Here is a 15,786-nt window from a genome sequence, read left to right as displayed (position 1 = left end):
CCTCTTCCATTTTTACGATTTTGAGTTGAGTTAGAATTCACTTCATGAGGTAATTAATGACATTTCATTTGCTTCAAGAATTTGTGTACGGCCAGTTGGGCGCAATTGAAGATTTTTCATGAGAAGCTAATTATTTTGTTCACCAACCAGTGGGCATGAGATAAGCTTGGAGCATTTTTTTGAATCCATGCTCAAGATATTGTGGTGGTAGGAGTACATACGATGCATGAAAAGTGGAGAAAGATTTTCTAAAAAAGGCTTAATGAGTAATATTTTCTCCACAAAGTTTGAGCTTGGAAATGATCTTGAATAATGCCGAGTTATAATCGTTTACAGATTTGAAATCTTGAAGGCATGGATGGATTCATTCATAACATGCTTTTATGGTTCTCTAATGGTCAAACATTTATTTCAAATTTTTCTAAAGTTCTTGTGGCTCTTTTACAGTGAGATACTCAACTTTTAATCCATCATTGAGATGGTGATGAAGAAAAATAAGTGTTTTTGCATGATCCGGATTTCTGTACGGATTTTTGTTTTTTTATCATATATGATAAATTCTTGTAGACAAGATGAATTTCGGCATCCAAATTCCATGACAAATAATCTTTTTCGGTTAAAACAAATGCTTCAAAATCAAGTTTGATTATATTAATTGCCATTTCAACCGTTATACCAAAAACAATTAAAAAAATTAGAATAATCATATTTAGATAATACAATTGTATTATTATCGTAAAAGAAATAAATAGATAATATGCAATGGGGTCTAGTCACGATTTTACTGTGCAATTTTTTTTAAAAAAAAAAAAACTTTCATAAATCTATGTAATGAATTAATTTATCTAATGTATAGATCTATTACCGATTTGTTCAAAGGAAATATAAATAATCATGTAAATAAAAATAAACAGATCATATGATCTGTTGGCATAATTATTAACTAATAAAATATTAGTATTTTGACACGAAAATTAAAAGAGTGTAAATACTAATTACTAAACAATCGTGAGAGGGTATAATAAGAAAACTTAAATAAAAAATAATATATTTTTAATCCGTATTGAATCAATATTCTTAAAGAATATTGACGAATCTTGAATTTCGGATCAATTTTTAAGAAATATTGATATATGTCAAAATATTGAATCAATATATTCATTAATGTTCATGTCTTATATATCAATATTCTACATGAATATTGATAAAATCTTCTATTATTAAATTCTTTTGAAGTATTTTTATAAAATTCGCAATGTATAAAAATATTGATAAACTTTTAAATTTTTATGAATATTGATAAATCTCAGACTTTTATATTTAATCATATATCTGTCAAGATTATCGACAAAAAAATCGTGTTGTGCTACTTCAGGAGCAAGTAGCAACAACATAAAAGTAAAAAATGTGATTCTTCATAAACATCAATATAAACCTAGAATTTGTTCTACTTCGGGAGCATCAATATTACTTCAAGATCATAACACAAAACTAAAAACATTAATATCAAGTTAAATTTTGTGATTCTTCGAGATCATTACCTAAATATCGTACTTCTTCGAGAGCATCCATACAATGACTAAGAATAAAATTATTTATGAATTTATAATTTGAAGAACATTCGTCCTGATAACGTGTTACAAATTTAATAGTAGAAGAAGAGAGAATTAAATTATATCTTATTTCAATTAAACACATCTATTTACACAAAAAATATTACAATCAAATCAATTATCTAAATATCATCAATATATAACAAGCGACGAAGCATTTTCATCTGTTTGCAAATCAATGCTGAGCATTTTATTGCATACAACAAAGTATTATGACATCCTTCTCTGCTAAAACAAATGTCTGATGGAAAACAACTAAATTCATCCGTCTTCTGCTGTCGCTCGTCCACTTGATCCAAATCATGTAGTCATTCATGTTTTTGAAAATTATAGTAAACAACAAAGTAATAGGTTGAGTCCTTTGAGTGCTAAATGACGGTAATATATGCGCAATAAGTAACTATAATTCTATCAATAAATATTTAAGAAATGACATGCTTCGACCTTGTTTTTTGGATGCGCCTTACGCCCCTAACAACTATGTCTTTTGCTAGCTAGTATTGATATGTGTGGTTTATGCCTACGTTATTGGCTAGACTTAGCTGAATATGTTAAATGCCGACATGCAATTAAAAGTCATGCAAAGAGATACGTCATGGGCATATATCGAACTCTCAAGGATCTGCTACGTTAGGATCCCACGAAGGTACGTTACACAAATAGCAGTATTCTGGGTTTATGCATATAACAAGGTGAGAACTCAAAGCTAGGCAATCCATTATTATCTGTCCTACGTTGCCGCTCCACTTCATCCAATCACTCCTCCGAAACAAACCTAAGGGAAAACAATATTTAAAGCAAAATTTAAAGCATAAATGTACAATGAAAACAAAAGAAACTGGCTCGACTTTATGTTTTATGTTAATTATGATAAACTTCAAGTTGATCATACGAATTAATTTAACCGAAAGATAAGCCAAATAAACCGAATGAACGAGAATTAAACAATCTTTGTATAAAATAGCAAACACAGTAAGGCGCTTAAGTTTAACCAAAGCAAGGAAAATGTATCATTCCTAAAGGTTGACGGCAGCGGGGTCAGCGGCGGGCTTGACCTTGAACAGAACTATGTGCTCGATGATTTGGGCAGAATCGGAGGTGGATGAAGACATTCTGACGGAGACTCGTGACTGAGAACTGAATGGCGAAGCCGAGAAGGGCGGCGTGCGGGCGGTTACAGCTGTTCTTACGCGATACATAGGAGGGCTTCAGCTCACTAGAACTTGTGTTCATAATACGAAAATAATAAAATAAAATTTCTCATCCATAATAACACGTGACTATTTATATTTAAAAATAAAACATTAATGGGTAGTTTTTGATCATTTAATCATTATTTAAAAATATAGTAATCATGATATATATATACAAATAATTATAATAATATGAAATCAACATAATCGGATTAAAACAGACATGTTGTCTAATCATATTTTATTTTAAAACATAAATGGTCCAATAGAAAATAGATTCATTAAAAAAATAAATTGAAATTATAGATTTTTGTTTTGGAGATACTAAGTTTTATTATTGAAATCACTCAAATGTCACCGTCTTCGAAAGAACAAATTTCGTTCACGCTACCTTCAAGGAACTACCAAGTTAAGGCAAAACAGAGATCATTCGTTTGCCTATGGCGGAACATCCAAATCGACAGTGTCTCCATGTGCGTCGTCGAGGTGCCGAGCCCGTAATCTTGGCAGAATTGGTTCCACATTTTGCTTTTGAGGACGTAGAATTTTTTATCGTTCCAAGAAACAAAGATCATGGCGTATTCCCTTCCGTCCGGACCATAGATAGTCGCTGGTATCCCTAATTTCTTGAGTCCCTTGCGCTCATTTCGATTCAACATGTCTTTAAGAAGTTTCATCACCCAGTGCCTTGGTAACATTAGCCTGCACAGCGCATGATTTACATCACTGTCGGTGATTTGTTTTTGAGTAGGGAAGCTGCACAGCCCTATCAACTCTTGAATCCCTGCAGGTAACGACCCAACAACAGATGATGGACGGGGATTGGTTCTTGAACTCGAGGATTCTTCACGTTGATGTGATTTCTTGATGTTGAACTTGCCGCCTTTACGTTTAAATTGACTCTGATTAACAGTGACCTTGGTTCGTGACTTCCGCACATTCCGGGATTCGTCTTCCCATTTCTGAGCGACGATTTTCTTGAGTAGTTGTGATTTTCTTATTGTTTCTTCATCCAAGGTGTTGTTTCCGGATGTAAATGCCATCAGATTCAAAGCCCCGTCGATCAAAGCATAATCTAATTCAACATCTTCACCCGCAACACCAACGTAAGTTACGTAACCCCCCGCCATCGATCGCTCAGCTCGCTAGTAAACTTACGGAAACAAAAAGAAAATCCTTATTCAAAGATTGATATTAATTCCTTTTTTAAAAAAAATTAATCAGAGTGGGGCCTTTACGGCGAGTGCTGTTCAAGAAGATTTTAAGAGCAGAATTAAGATCTTAACCACCCCTACTATCGAATATTTTCATAGTAGGGCTGGTTTTAATTTTCAAATACATTATTATATCAAAAAGTAGTGGGAATAAATACACAAAACCCTAAACCCGATACAAAAAAACTACGCACCTTCCGATTAAACTTCAAGAAAGGAGAAGTTGTTTTCTTCGGGATATATATTTAGCAGCGAACGAAAGAAGAAAATGAGACGAAAATCAAAACACGAGATGTGAAATATATAAGTTTAGCGTGAAAATTATAACATTGTTTGCATATATGCGAAGACTATTTATGGAAGGTTTTTGGTTAAGTATAGTCCAAAATGGAAACATGGTGGTTATATATCCTGGATGGCATAAAATCGTAGAAACAAAAATATACTTTATTATTAGAATTTATATATTTCAATATGGAAGATTTTCAGTTCGAATCCAAATAGGAAACATGTAGTTATATTCAAAATATAATTAAAAAATAATAGATTATACTAGAAAATTATATTCAAATAAAGGTTTTTTTTTTTTTTTTTTTGCATCAAACTCCTTTGAAATCTAAAAAAAATTTATATATTTCTTCCAAGTGAAAATTAAATAGACATATTCTAGATCTCAGCATTTTATAAAAGTTGTACGAACACCTTTATACCACCTAGAATCTAGCAAGTTGAAGTGTTTTGATTATATTTCATAGAACATCGATCAAATGACTAGCGAATAAAATAATTATAAAGAAAATTCAATTTGCTACAAGTCATATTGCAGGTCGGACTGATTAGTTATGATGTTATCTATCCTAACCGGGCGTTGTAAGATCGAGCTTGATGACACAGATACAACAACCGGAAGCGTTCGGTTAACACAGTTAACATTCGAATCATTTTAGTCAGCCTGAAATATGACTTATAGCAAATTGGATTTTATTTCTAATTGTTTTCTCGGTGGTCATTTTGATCACTAGTTTATTAGATATTATCAAAATATTTTAACTTACCGGATTTTCGGGTGGTGCAAGATGCCTGTTAAATTTTCACATGGAAGAAATGTTCATGTTTGATATTTCACCGGGGTTTGTGCAAATAACTCCTTCAAAAACTATAATTACAAGCTATATATTTTTTAAAAAAAACAAAGCTTTGAAAGGGATTTTCAAATGAGAAACTGCTTACCTTTCCAACAATATTTTTATAACTGAACCAAAACTTAATAGTGATTTTAAATAGTCGGATATAAAAAAAATTATATTATATTATATAAAATAATATTTTTAAAATTTTAGAAACATATATAAATAATAAAAATATATATATTCAACAAATTTTAAAATCTAAGCATACATATAATAAAAAAAATACTAATATAACTATCTATATTTTTAAAACAAAAAATAAATCAAATAATATTTAACATTACTAAGATAATATTTTTAACAAAGTAAAAATTTCAAATGATTGTATATGTATAACTAAAAATAAAATTATAAATATAAGAAATAATTAAATTCAATTTTCTTTTAAAAAGGTGAACCTGTCAAACCGGATTTAACCGGTTCAAACACTTTCAAAAATGGTCCGATAAGTTCTTGATCGGTAAAACAGTTTTTGGTTTGGTTTGTACAGAACCTGTACTGATCGGTTCTCGGTCATCGAGTACGGTTTCAAAACAATGGTTTCCAATTCAAAATCTAAACTAAAACAAGTTTAATTTGAATCAAAATTTTCAAAATGAATCCTGTACATACTCCAAATTCTAGTGCAGAAACACAAACGGCTTATTTCTCCAATTTTAATGCGGCAATAATAATACCATGAACCGCTATTTTTCATATGAATATTATTACGTTTAAAAAATCTAACAAAAAAACCCGAATTTGGCCAAAAACCTTCTGGATTAGCTGTTCTAATGAAAATATAATTAAAGTTGAATTAGGGAGGCGACCACAGTCCAAGGAATCACGTACCTTCTTCAGCAGAAGAGAACTTGTTTTCCGCGGGATGGATGAGGTAATTGGGGTTTATATATATATATATATATATGACGATATGAGTGTTATTAATGCACATGGAAAGTTTTTTTTATTAATTAGACTCCTACTTGAGATATGATACGATGTATTTTGTGAGACAGTCTCATGGATTGACTCGATCTATATTTAAATCCAAAAATAATACTATTAACATAAAAGATAAGATTTTTTGTTAAGCTAAGTCGAATAAGAGATTCGTCTTATAAAATTTACGGTCTTATAAGAATTTTTTGTGTAATATATAATATAATTGAAAGAAAAAATCATATTTATTTTTTTATAAAAAAATTTAATTTTGGACGAGATGTCTTTGAATTTCAGAACTTATGTAAACAAAAAAAGATTCGTGGGTTGATAAAATTATAATATTTTATTCTTCAAAAAAGGTACGGGTTATTTGAATTTTTTTCATGTTAGATCAATAAAATAAAAAATTTACTTAAATCTTTTGCACCGTGAAATGCGTGTATTATTTATTAAATTAATTAATAGACTTGAAATTGGTACATGAAGATTCCATGCATGCATGGCGAGGAACAATTTCTTAAAATCTCAACACGTAATATAACATAATATATACACGAATTAATGAAGTTCGAATTCCAATAAAATTAAACCACATGATTCTCTTTATCGAGTTCACTCTAATTCATTGTGTTGAGCAGGCAAGAGATTATTGCAAGACAAAGTCCCTTCGTTCGGTCGTGCCGAAACATCCAAAACCGTCGACCGATTAAAGATTCCAGCTCGTAATCCCGGCATAAACTGTTCCACGTTGCGCCCTTGAGTAATTTAAATTTAAATTTAAACTATTAAAATTATATTTTTAATAATTTATTATCTATATTAATACTCTTTTTTTATTGGTCAGTAGACTTTATAAAACAATTTATTTGAACTAATTTTATAGGGCAGATTGAGTGATTAGAAATATTTCTATGCATGCGTGCCAAATCCTTTGACAATAACACACAAAATTAAAATTTTATTCAAATTATAGTAAGTCTTTCTTGTGACGGTTTTATGAGATGAGTTGACTCGATTCATATCATGTCAATAAATTAAAACACACTTAAAAAAAAAAGGATAAAACTAAATTTGCTAATTTAATTCGAAACAAAATACCCAGTCCAACCCAAATGGACCGGATATGACCCCAAGCCTAAATTCGAACCTTTGACATTAATCTAAATGGGCTATTATAGTTTCCAATAAGTTGTATTAGATCATCCAATTAAAAAATTGATTGCGTTATTTGAAATAACTTATATTATATTATTTCTGAGACTTTAGTTTCAAAGTACAACAAAAATAGTCACAATTCATAGAGTATTAAAATTACTACAATATATATACACAATCAGTGGAAAAACTATTTTTAGAATCCAAAGCGAATTTTTTACCATGATTTGATGTCTACTTATAATTTCCTTACATTCACCGTGCTAGCTTTACCCCATGACTTGTCGTCAAGCCGATATTATTCGATCATGTGGATTCTTTTAGGCTACATTTGGTTGGACAAATTTAAAATCCGTGGATTTCAATTATAATTTTATTATTGAATAATATATGAAATCTTATATCTTATTTATTTACAAAATTAATTACACAAATTATAATAGTTATTAAATGATATGAAAATCATGCGAGTTCATACGACAATACAACAAATTTATATATTATATACTTCTTTCAGGATTATATACTTTTAACATTAATAACTACCATATGATATCTCTCAGAAAATTTAATGATTGAAAAAGAATCATTGGTTACAATTTAGTATTTGGTGATTGTCAAATCTACGTATTCTCTCTCCCTCTGTCGCTCTCTCTTTTTCTTCTTCTCTTCATGCGAGATTCGATTCAGTCGCGCATCATTCCGTTTCCGCCTCTGTCAATCTGTCTTCTCTTCATCTCCGCCATTATAATGCTCCCACTTCTACAAGGTACGCCGACCAAGCAATAATGGAGTCTGTATATACTCTAAAATACACATTTAGTCTCTTTCATGAGGTTAGTTTTGAGGAGTTTTTTGTTAATGTTTTCCTGGGTTTTTTTTGGGGAGCAAATTCTGCTGTTTTTTTTCCCTGAAAAAAACGGTGTTTTCAGCTTCCATGGTTTTTGGTGTTGAGTATAGATCGTCTAGTTCGTGCCTTCCTGCTCCGTAGGAACCTGCAACCAACTAGCAACAAAAATACAGCAGCATGTATATATGATATATGCAATTGAACGAGGCTCAGACAAACTGATACGGCCTCTCCCAAGAACACAGTGAACCACGGCGAAGACCACAAAGGTTTCCCGATCAAAACCCCGATTACTCTACACACAGTAGGAACGACACTGTCTCGCACAAAGAACCAAGGACAATTTCCAATCTCACCCACTCTGGTATATCACTTTAGAAATAGAGAGGAAGAAGAGAAAGAGAAAAGCTTTCATGCACAAAGCAAGGAACACTGGTATGACGCCGAAGAAGAATGAAGCGCACTGTTGTCTCTCAGAAAACTCACGCTTACGCTCCTCACTCAAGTCGGCTGTTCACTCACCGATTAATCCAAGAAACGTTAGGCAGCCCTCTATTTAAAAGGAAAGGAAGAGAGGCTGAAGCCCTACAGCCCATATGCAAATAAGGGTGGCTAATGGGCCAGAGAAAATATTGGGCCAAACCCAACATTTCTCCACCTTTTGGCCCAACACCGGTTCAACTGGTCAGGAGAGTCACCTACAGCCATCATCATCGCCCCACTTGCAGAAAACACAAAGTTAGTACAAGTAACAATATGTAGCAAACACTAAGTAAGCTACACTAAAAGAACATAAACCGAACACATCAGTCAGAAGTATCAAAATTTAAAATTTTTAGACAAGATATAAATTTTTCAGTTGATAAACACTTAGTTCCCATGTCAGCAGGATTAAATTGAGAAGGAATTTTTTCAAGATAGACTATGCCTTTAGCAACCACATCACGAATGTAGTGGAATCTAACATCAATATGTTTAGTTCTATCATGAAAAACAGGATTCTTACACAGTTGTATACCAGACTGACTATCAGAAAATACTACAACTTCACCTTCAAGAAAACCAATTTCAGAAATAAGACCTTTCAACCAAATAGCTTCTTTTAAAGCTTCAGTGACAGCAACATACTCAGATTCAGTGGTTGAAAGAGCAACTATGTGTTGTAATTGAGATTTCCAGCTAATACAAGCACCACACAATGTAAACACATAAGAAGTTGTTGATTTTCTGTTGTCCCTATCATTTGCATAGTTAGAATCCACATATCCAATCAATTTAACACCAACATCAGATTTTGAAAATTTTAAGCCATACTTCACAGAACCATTCAGGTATCTCAAAAGCCATTTGACAGCTTGCCAATGGTGAACACCAGGATTAGACATATACCGACTCAAACAACTCACAGAATATGCAATATCAGGCCTCGTGCTAACCATTAAATACATGACAGAACCTATAGCATTTGAATATGGCACATTCTTCATGCTTTTAACATCAAAATCAGTTTTAGGGGATTGCTCTTTACTTAGAACAAAATGACCGGCTAAAGGCACATTGACTGGTTTTGCATTTAACATGGAAAATTTACTCAAAACTTTCTTAACATAAGTATCCTGATTCAACAAAATGACAGAACGTTTTCTATCCCTATAAATGTTCATGCCAAGAATACGTTTAGCATCTCCTAAGAATTTCATATCAAATTTAGCACTTAAGCAATTTTTGACATGATCAATAGTTTTCACACAAGAACTAATCAATAGCATATCATCCACATAGATAAGCAAGAAAACAGGAACTTTAGCATTTTGTTTGAAATACAAGCAATGATCATAATTACTTCTAGTAAAATTCATAGAGAGCATGCATTCATCAAACTTTTTGTTCCATTGTCTAGGAGATTGCTTTAATCCATACAAAGATTTCTTTAACAAACAAACATGATCAGGATACTTAGAATCAACAAAACCATCAGGTTGCCTCATACAAATTTTTTCATCAAGTTCACCATGTAAAAAAGCAGTTTTAACATCTAATTGTTTCAACTCCCAATCAAACTGAGCAACAAGGGCAAGCATGATTCTCACAGTAGTAAATTTCACAACAGGAGCAAATATTTCAGTATAGTCTATCCCTTCTTTTTGAGTAAAGCCCTTAGCCACTAACCTAGCTTTAAATCTAACAGATTCACATTCATTCTTGACCTTAAATAACCACTTACAGTCCACAACAGAACAATTATCAGGTCTAGGTACAAGAATCCAAGTGTTGTTAACATGCAGAGAGTTAATTTCTTCATTCATCGCATTTAACCATTGCACAGAATTTTCAGATTTTAAAGCCTCTTCATATGACTTAGGTTCAAGGTTATCAATCGACTCAAACACACTAAATGCATGAGAAGTCATATGAAAATCATCAAAGCGTTGTGGCTGCCTAGTATCTCTTCTAGATCTATCCCTAGCCAATTGATAATCATTCAAATCACTAATATCAGTTTCAGGCACATTTTCAGCAATTTCTTCATGCACATCAGCATCAACTTGACTATCAGAAGCAGTTTCAGAAAGATTTTCAGATAAATCATTCACAACAGGAACATTCTGCACATTTTCAGCATCATGACTTGGACCAAGTAAATACTCCACCTTGTTTGGAGGTGTGGCAGGTTCAGGAATAGGTAAAGGAGCAGATAAACAGGGGAATTCAAACTCATTGAAAACAACATCCCTACTGATTAACACTTTAAAACCAGATTGATCCCTTAACCACAATCTATAACCTTTGACCCCATCAGGATAGCCAAGAAAAACACATTTCACAGACCTTGGTTCAAGTTTGTCATTTTTTTGATGCACAAAAGCAGAACAACCAAAAACTTTCAAGTTTGATAAATTAATTTGAGTACCAGACCACACAGATTCTGGACATTTACCATTCAAAGGCACAGAAGGAGACCTATTTATCAAATAAGCAGCAGTACAAACAGCTTCACCCCAGAACTTTTTTGAAAGACCAGAACTTGCAAGCATACACCTCACCCTTTCAAGTAAAGTTCTATTCATACGCTCAGCGACACCATTTTGCTGAGGTGTATAAGGGACTGTTCTATGTCTTTGAATACCAGATTCAGCACACAAATTATCAAACAATTGATTACAAAATTCAAGACCATTATCAGTTCTTAGAATTTTAATTTTCTTACCTGTTTGATTTTCAATCAAAGTTTTCCAGTTTTTAAACTTTTCAAAAACATCAGATTTGTTTTTCATTAAAAACACCCAAACTTTTCTTGAAAAATCATCAATGACAGATAGAAAATACCGATTTCCACCTTGTGTGGGCACACTCGCAGGACCCCAAACATCAGCATGCAAATACTCAAGTATTTCAGAAGTAACAGATTGTTTGGGAACAGGGGAATTGGAAAACTTCACTCTAGACTGTTTACCAAGAACACATGAATCACAAAATGGCATACAGGACAATTTGTCACTACCAAAATAACCATCTTTGTGCAAAATTTCAAGACCTTTAGAACTCATGTGACCTAATCTTTTATGCCACAAATCAGTTTTGTCACTTAAGACAGCATTCACAGAATTTTGTACACAAGATTCAGATTCAGCATAGCAAACATACAAGTTTTTCTTTTTAGCAGCTTTAAAAATCACCAAAGACCCTTTCATGATTTTCATAACCCCATTTCCCCATCTACCCTGTAAATCATCATCTTCCAATGCAGCACAGGAAATCAAATTATGACATAAATCAGGAACATGCCTCACATTTTTCAAAGTTAACACATAACCAGAATCAAATTTCAAAGAGACATCACCAAGACCAGCAACTTGACACAATTTTTGATTTGCCATTGAAACAGACCCATGCTTCACTTCTTTATAACTAGAAAACAGATTTTTGAATGGAGACATATGGAAAGTGCATGCAGAATCAACTAACCATTCATTTTCACACACAGAATTTGAATGCACAGAATTCACAATAGACACATCACATATCTCAGTCACCATAAAAATATCACCTATGTTTTCACTACAAGAAGCCATATTAGCATGATCATCATGCTGATTTTTAAAATTTTGGTTTTTATTTTGCTTAGGCCTAGAGCAATCTTTAATGTAATGACCAGTTTCACCACAATTGTAGCATTTTCTATTCTTGGGCCTCGACTTAGATCTTGATTTACTCTTACCTTTATTTTTAAAAGAAGATTGGTTTGAAGATTTTTGATTTTGAAATCTGTTTTGAGACCTTCCTCTAACAAACATAACCTCACCAGAATTATTACCACCCTTATTGGTTTTTAAATCTATCTCTTTGCTTTTCAAACCATTCACAACAGTTTCTAAGTTTATGTTATCTCTACCATACTTGATGGCAGATTTAACATCATTGTAAGAATCAGGTATAGCATTTAAAAGAACAATAGGGGTGTAATCATCAATATGTTTATCTCCGGTTTGCTTAATGTCTTGCACTAATTTGGTAAACACATCAAGATTTTCATCAATGTCTTTGTTTAAATCAAGTTTGAACCGGAAAAATTTCTCAAGCAAAAACAATTTACTGGGCAACGAAGTTTCAGTATAAAGTTCTTCTAATTTTTCCCAAAGTTCCTTAGCAGAATTAAGTTTACCAACTTTTCTTAACACAGAGTCAGACAAGTTCAAAATTATAGACGAATAAGCAAACTCATCATTTTCAGCCTTTTTCTCAGCAGTTTCGGTAGCAGAATATGAAAGGTCGATCGCTTTGAAAACCTTTTGTTGTATCAAAATACCTTTCATTTTCTGTTGCCATATTGAAAAATCTGTTTTTCCGTTAAAAGGTTCGAGATTATATCCAGTCATAGCCATTTCCAAAAACACAACAGTTAATCTCAAAAATAGCAAATTTTCACACAGAAAAATTTAAATCACACAAAATCAAAACAAACACAGCGGAAACATATTTTAGCCACGAAAATGGAAACACAACAGTAACCAACAAGCACTTAAATCCTAGGTTTCTACCAGCAGCAAATCCCAGCACATAAATCCGCGGCAAGCGGTTATGCTACTAAATGCAGTAAAAGAGGTTCCAGCCAATATACCAGAGCGAAACTCTAAGTAAGAGTTTCAAATTCAACGAACCGAAGACGACGGTGCGGGGGCAGCAAGGCGCACGGCGGGCAGCGGGGTGCAGGGCGGGCAACGGGCAGCGGGCAGCAACCAATGGCTCTGATACCACTGTTGAGTATAGATCGTCTAGTTCGTGCCTTCCTGCTCCGTAGGAACCTGCAACCAACTAGCAACAAAAATACAGCAGCATGTATATATGATATATGCAATTGAACGAGGCTCAGACAAACTGATACGGCCTCTCCCAAGAACACAGTGAACCACGGCGAAGACCACAAAGGTTTCCCGATCAAAACCCCGATTACTCTACACACAGTAGGAACGACACTGTCTCGCACAAAGAACCAAGGACAATTTCCAATCTCACCCACTCTGGTATATCACTTTAGAAATAGAGAGGAAGAAGAGAAAGAGAAAAGCTTTCATGCACAAAGCAAGGAACACTGGTATGACGCCGAAGAAGAATGAAGCGCACTGTTGTCTCTCAGAAAACTCACGCTTACGCTCCTCACTCAAGTCGGCTGTTCACTCACCGATTAATCCAAGAAACGTTAGGCAGCCCTCTATTTAAAAGGAAAGGAAGAGAGGCTGAAGCCCTACAGCCCATATGCAAATAAGGGTGGCTAATGGGCCAGAGAAAATATTGGGCCAAACCCAACATTTGGGTTTCTTGAATCTTCATCGGTTCCATCCATGAATCCTTTGAACTTCAGTTTGTGGTTGATTAAAAATTTCTCTTTATTAATTGTTCGTAATTTGAGATTTTTTATGGGTTCTTGATTTAGATTCATAATGGGTCACGAGCACTCCTGTTCTTTTTTGTTTCTTGTTTAGGAATTCCAATATATTCCACTCTGCACCTGCAATCTTTGAGGTGTACGATTCCAGCATTTGAATAATCTTTTCCTCCCCTTTTTTTGGCTTTTTCAGAATTTTAATTTAAATCCCATTTATTTTATTAACAAAATCCCATTTATTTCTACACCTCTAGAATCTTCTTCTTTTTCAGAAACCACAGCATCGAGTGTTTCCAGAATTGCTGTTCTAAATATATTTGGTAGTTACTGTTCTTGAATGATGTTTTATTTTTCAATGGATGAGATGAGATTAATGTTGATTAGTGGTTAAGAAGCTTTTAATTTCCTGGAATGATACCCTTTTGAGAGCTGTCATGATCTATGCACTTCATCAATGACTGGTTTCTTTTGGGTTTGCAGATTCTTGTTTTGAAATTCTGAGCTGAAACTTAGGTGGGATTTTATGAGTACAGTTTAAAAAGTTTGCCTTTTATGGAAATGGGGATCTGCTTTCCACATCTCATCATGCCTCATATTATTATATGATAATAATTATTGAGCCCGTGAATAACAGTGACAATAATTTCTATGGTAGTAACATTAATAATACTCTCTTTTTTAGTATCGTGTTGAAATTTGAATTTGTACAATGATAGCAAGCATGTTCTTGTTTTGTTTAAAGAAGTCCATGAAAATTGCGTCTTTCCAGAGCTTTTTTATGTCGAATTAGTCCAGTTATTTCGCTGATCTTTTTTTTTTTGTTTCGTGTTGCTATTTTGTGTAAGGTGGGTATTTTTGAAAATTGAAATACATAATGGAAATGTGAAATTGGCTCATTTCTTGTTACGTTCCTTCGCCTGATTCATTTCATCTCTTGTTTGTTCAAGGTTGAATCTTGACAAGAATGGAGGGAGATACATTTTCGCACCTTGTAAATGGCACTCAATTTGATGGTAAAATCTCGCAAACTTTTCAAAAGAGTTTTGTTCAAGTTCAGAATATATTGGATCAGAACAGGCTGCTGATCAATGAGATTAATCAGAATCACGAGTCCAAGATTCCAGACAATTTAAGCAGAAATGCAGGTTTGATTCGAGAGCTCAACAATAATATCCGACGGGTTGTTGATCTATATGCTGATCTTTCAAGTTCTTTTACCAAATCCTTGGATAATTCATCTGAAGGAGAATCAAGTGGCGGCGGCGGCTTGAAATCAGATGGGAAAGCTGGTCATAAAAGGCATATGCCCGGTTAGTATGCAACAAGAACAACAAGGAATGAGCAGAAAAAGGTGGTCTCCTGATTCTTCGTCATGGTAGAGACAATATAATGCAATGATAAATGTCTCAGAGATGTTATAAAAAATCTTCGGTTTGTGTGATTTGCAGTTCAAAATATGATCTTGGCTAATTCAACGGAGTGTTTTTGATGGCCTGGTTTTACTTTTTAGTATATTTAAAAATAAAAACAAAAGCAATTTTCGACATTTATCCACGCGTTAAATTTGCTTGTTTTTTTAAGTATAAAAGCTATAATTTAATTCAAGATATTCATAAAATTATCTGACACATCTTTCATATTTTTATTTTAAATTCAAAAAATCATATAAATATATACTCTGATCAGGTGATAGACCAAGCCCATTAATACAAACTATTTGGAAATATGCTTTGAAAGAAAAGGGTGAAAGGCGCTTTTAGTTC

The 15,786-nt window shown here is 33.2% G+C and overlaps 1 protein-coding gene across 3 annotated transcripts; it reads left to right on the top strand.

The window, feature by feature from the left end:
• Window positions 1-7,869: 7,869 nt before the first annotated feature.
• On the top strand, window positions 7,870-15,464 carry LOC140825843 (protein ELF4-LIKE 3-like). 3 transcript variants are annotated; one of them, XM_073187842.1, is made up of 3 exons: window positions 7,870-8,058; window positions 14,504-14,536; window positions 14,971-15,464. In XM_073187842.1, exon 3 carries the CDS (start codon window positions 14,988-14,990, stop codon window positions 15,336-15,338), a length of 351 nt encoding a protein of 116 aa, XP_073043943.1. In that variant the 5' UTR covers window positions 7,870-8,058; window positions 14,504-14,536; window positions 14,971-14,987; the 3' UTR covers window positions 15,339-15,464. The 3 variants fall into 3 exon arrangements, with proteins under 3 accessions (XP_073043943.1, XP_073043944.1, XP_073043942.1); XM_073187843.1 differs by lacking the exon at window positions 14,504-14,536 and having other exon boundaries at window positions 7,870-8,125; XM_073187841.1 differs by lacking the exon at window positions 14,504-14,536 and having other exon boundaries at window positions 7,876-8,058.
• The last annotated feature ends 322 nt before the right edge of the window (window positions 15,465-15,786 follow it).

The sequence above is a fragment of the Primulina eburnea genome, chromosome 3 (genome assembly GCF_022965805.1).
Source record: "Primulina eburnea isolate SZY01 chromosome 3, ASM2296580v1, whole genome shotgun sequence".
NCBI lineage: Eukaryota > Viridiplantae > Streptophyta > Magnoliopsida > Lamiales > Gesneriaceae > Primulina > Primulina eburnea.
The sequence above is the reverse complement of the archived record's forward strand: the minus strand, read 5'-3'. Positions and strand labels throughout refer to the sequence as shown.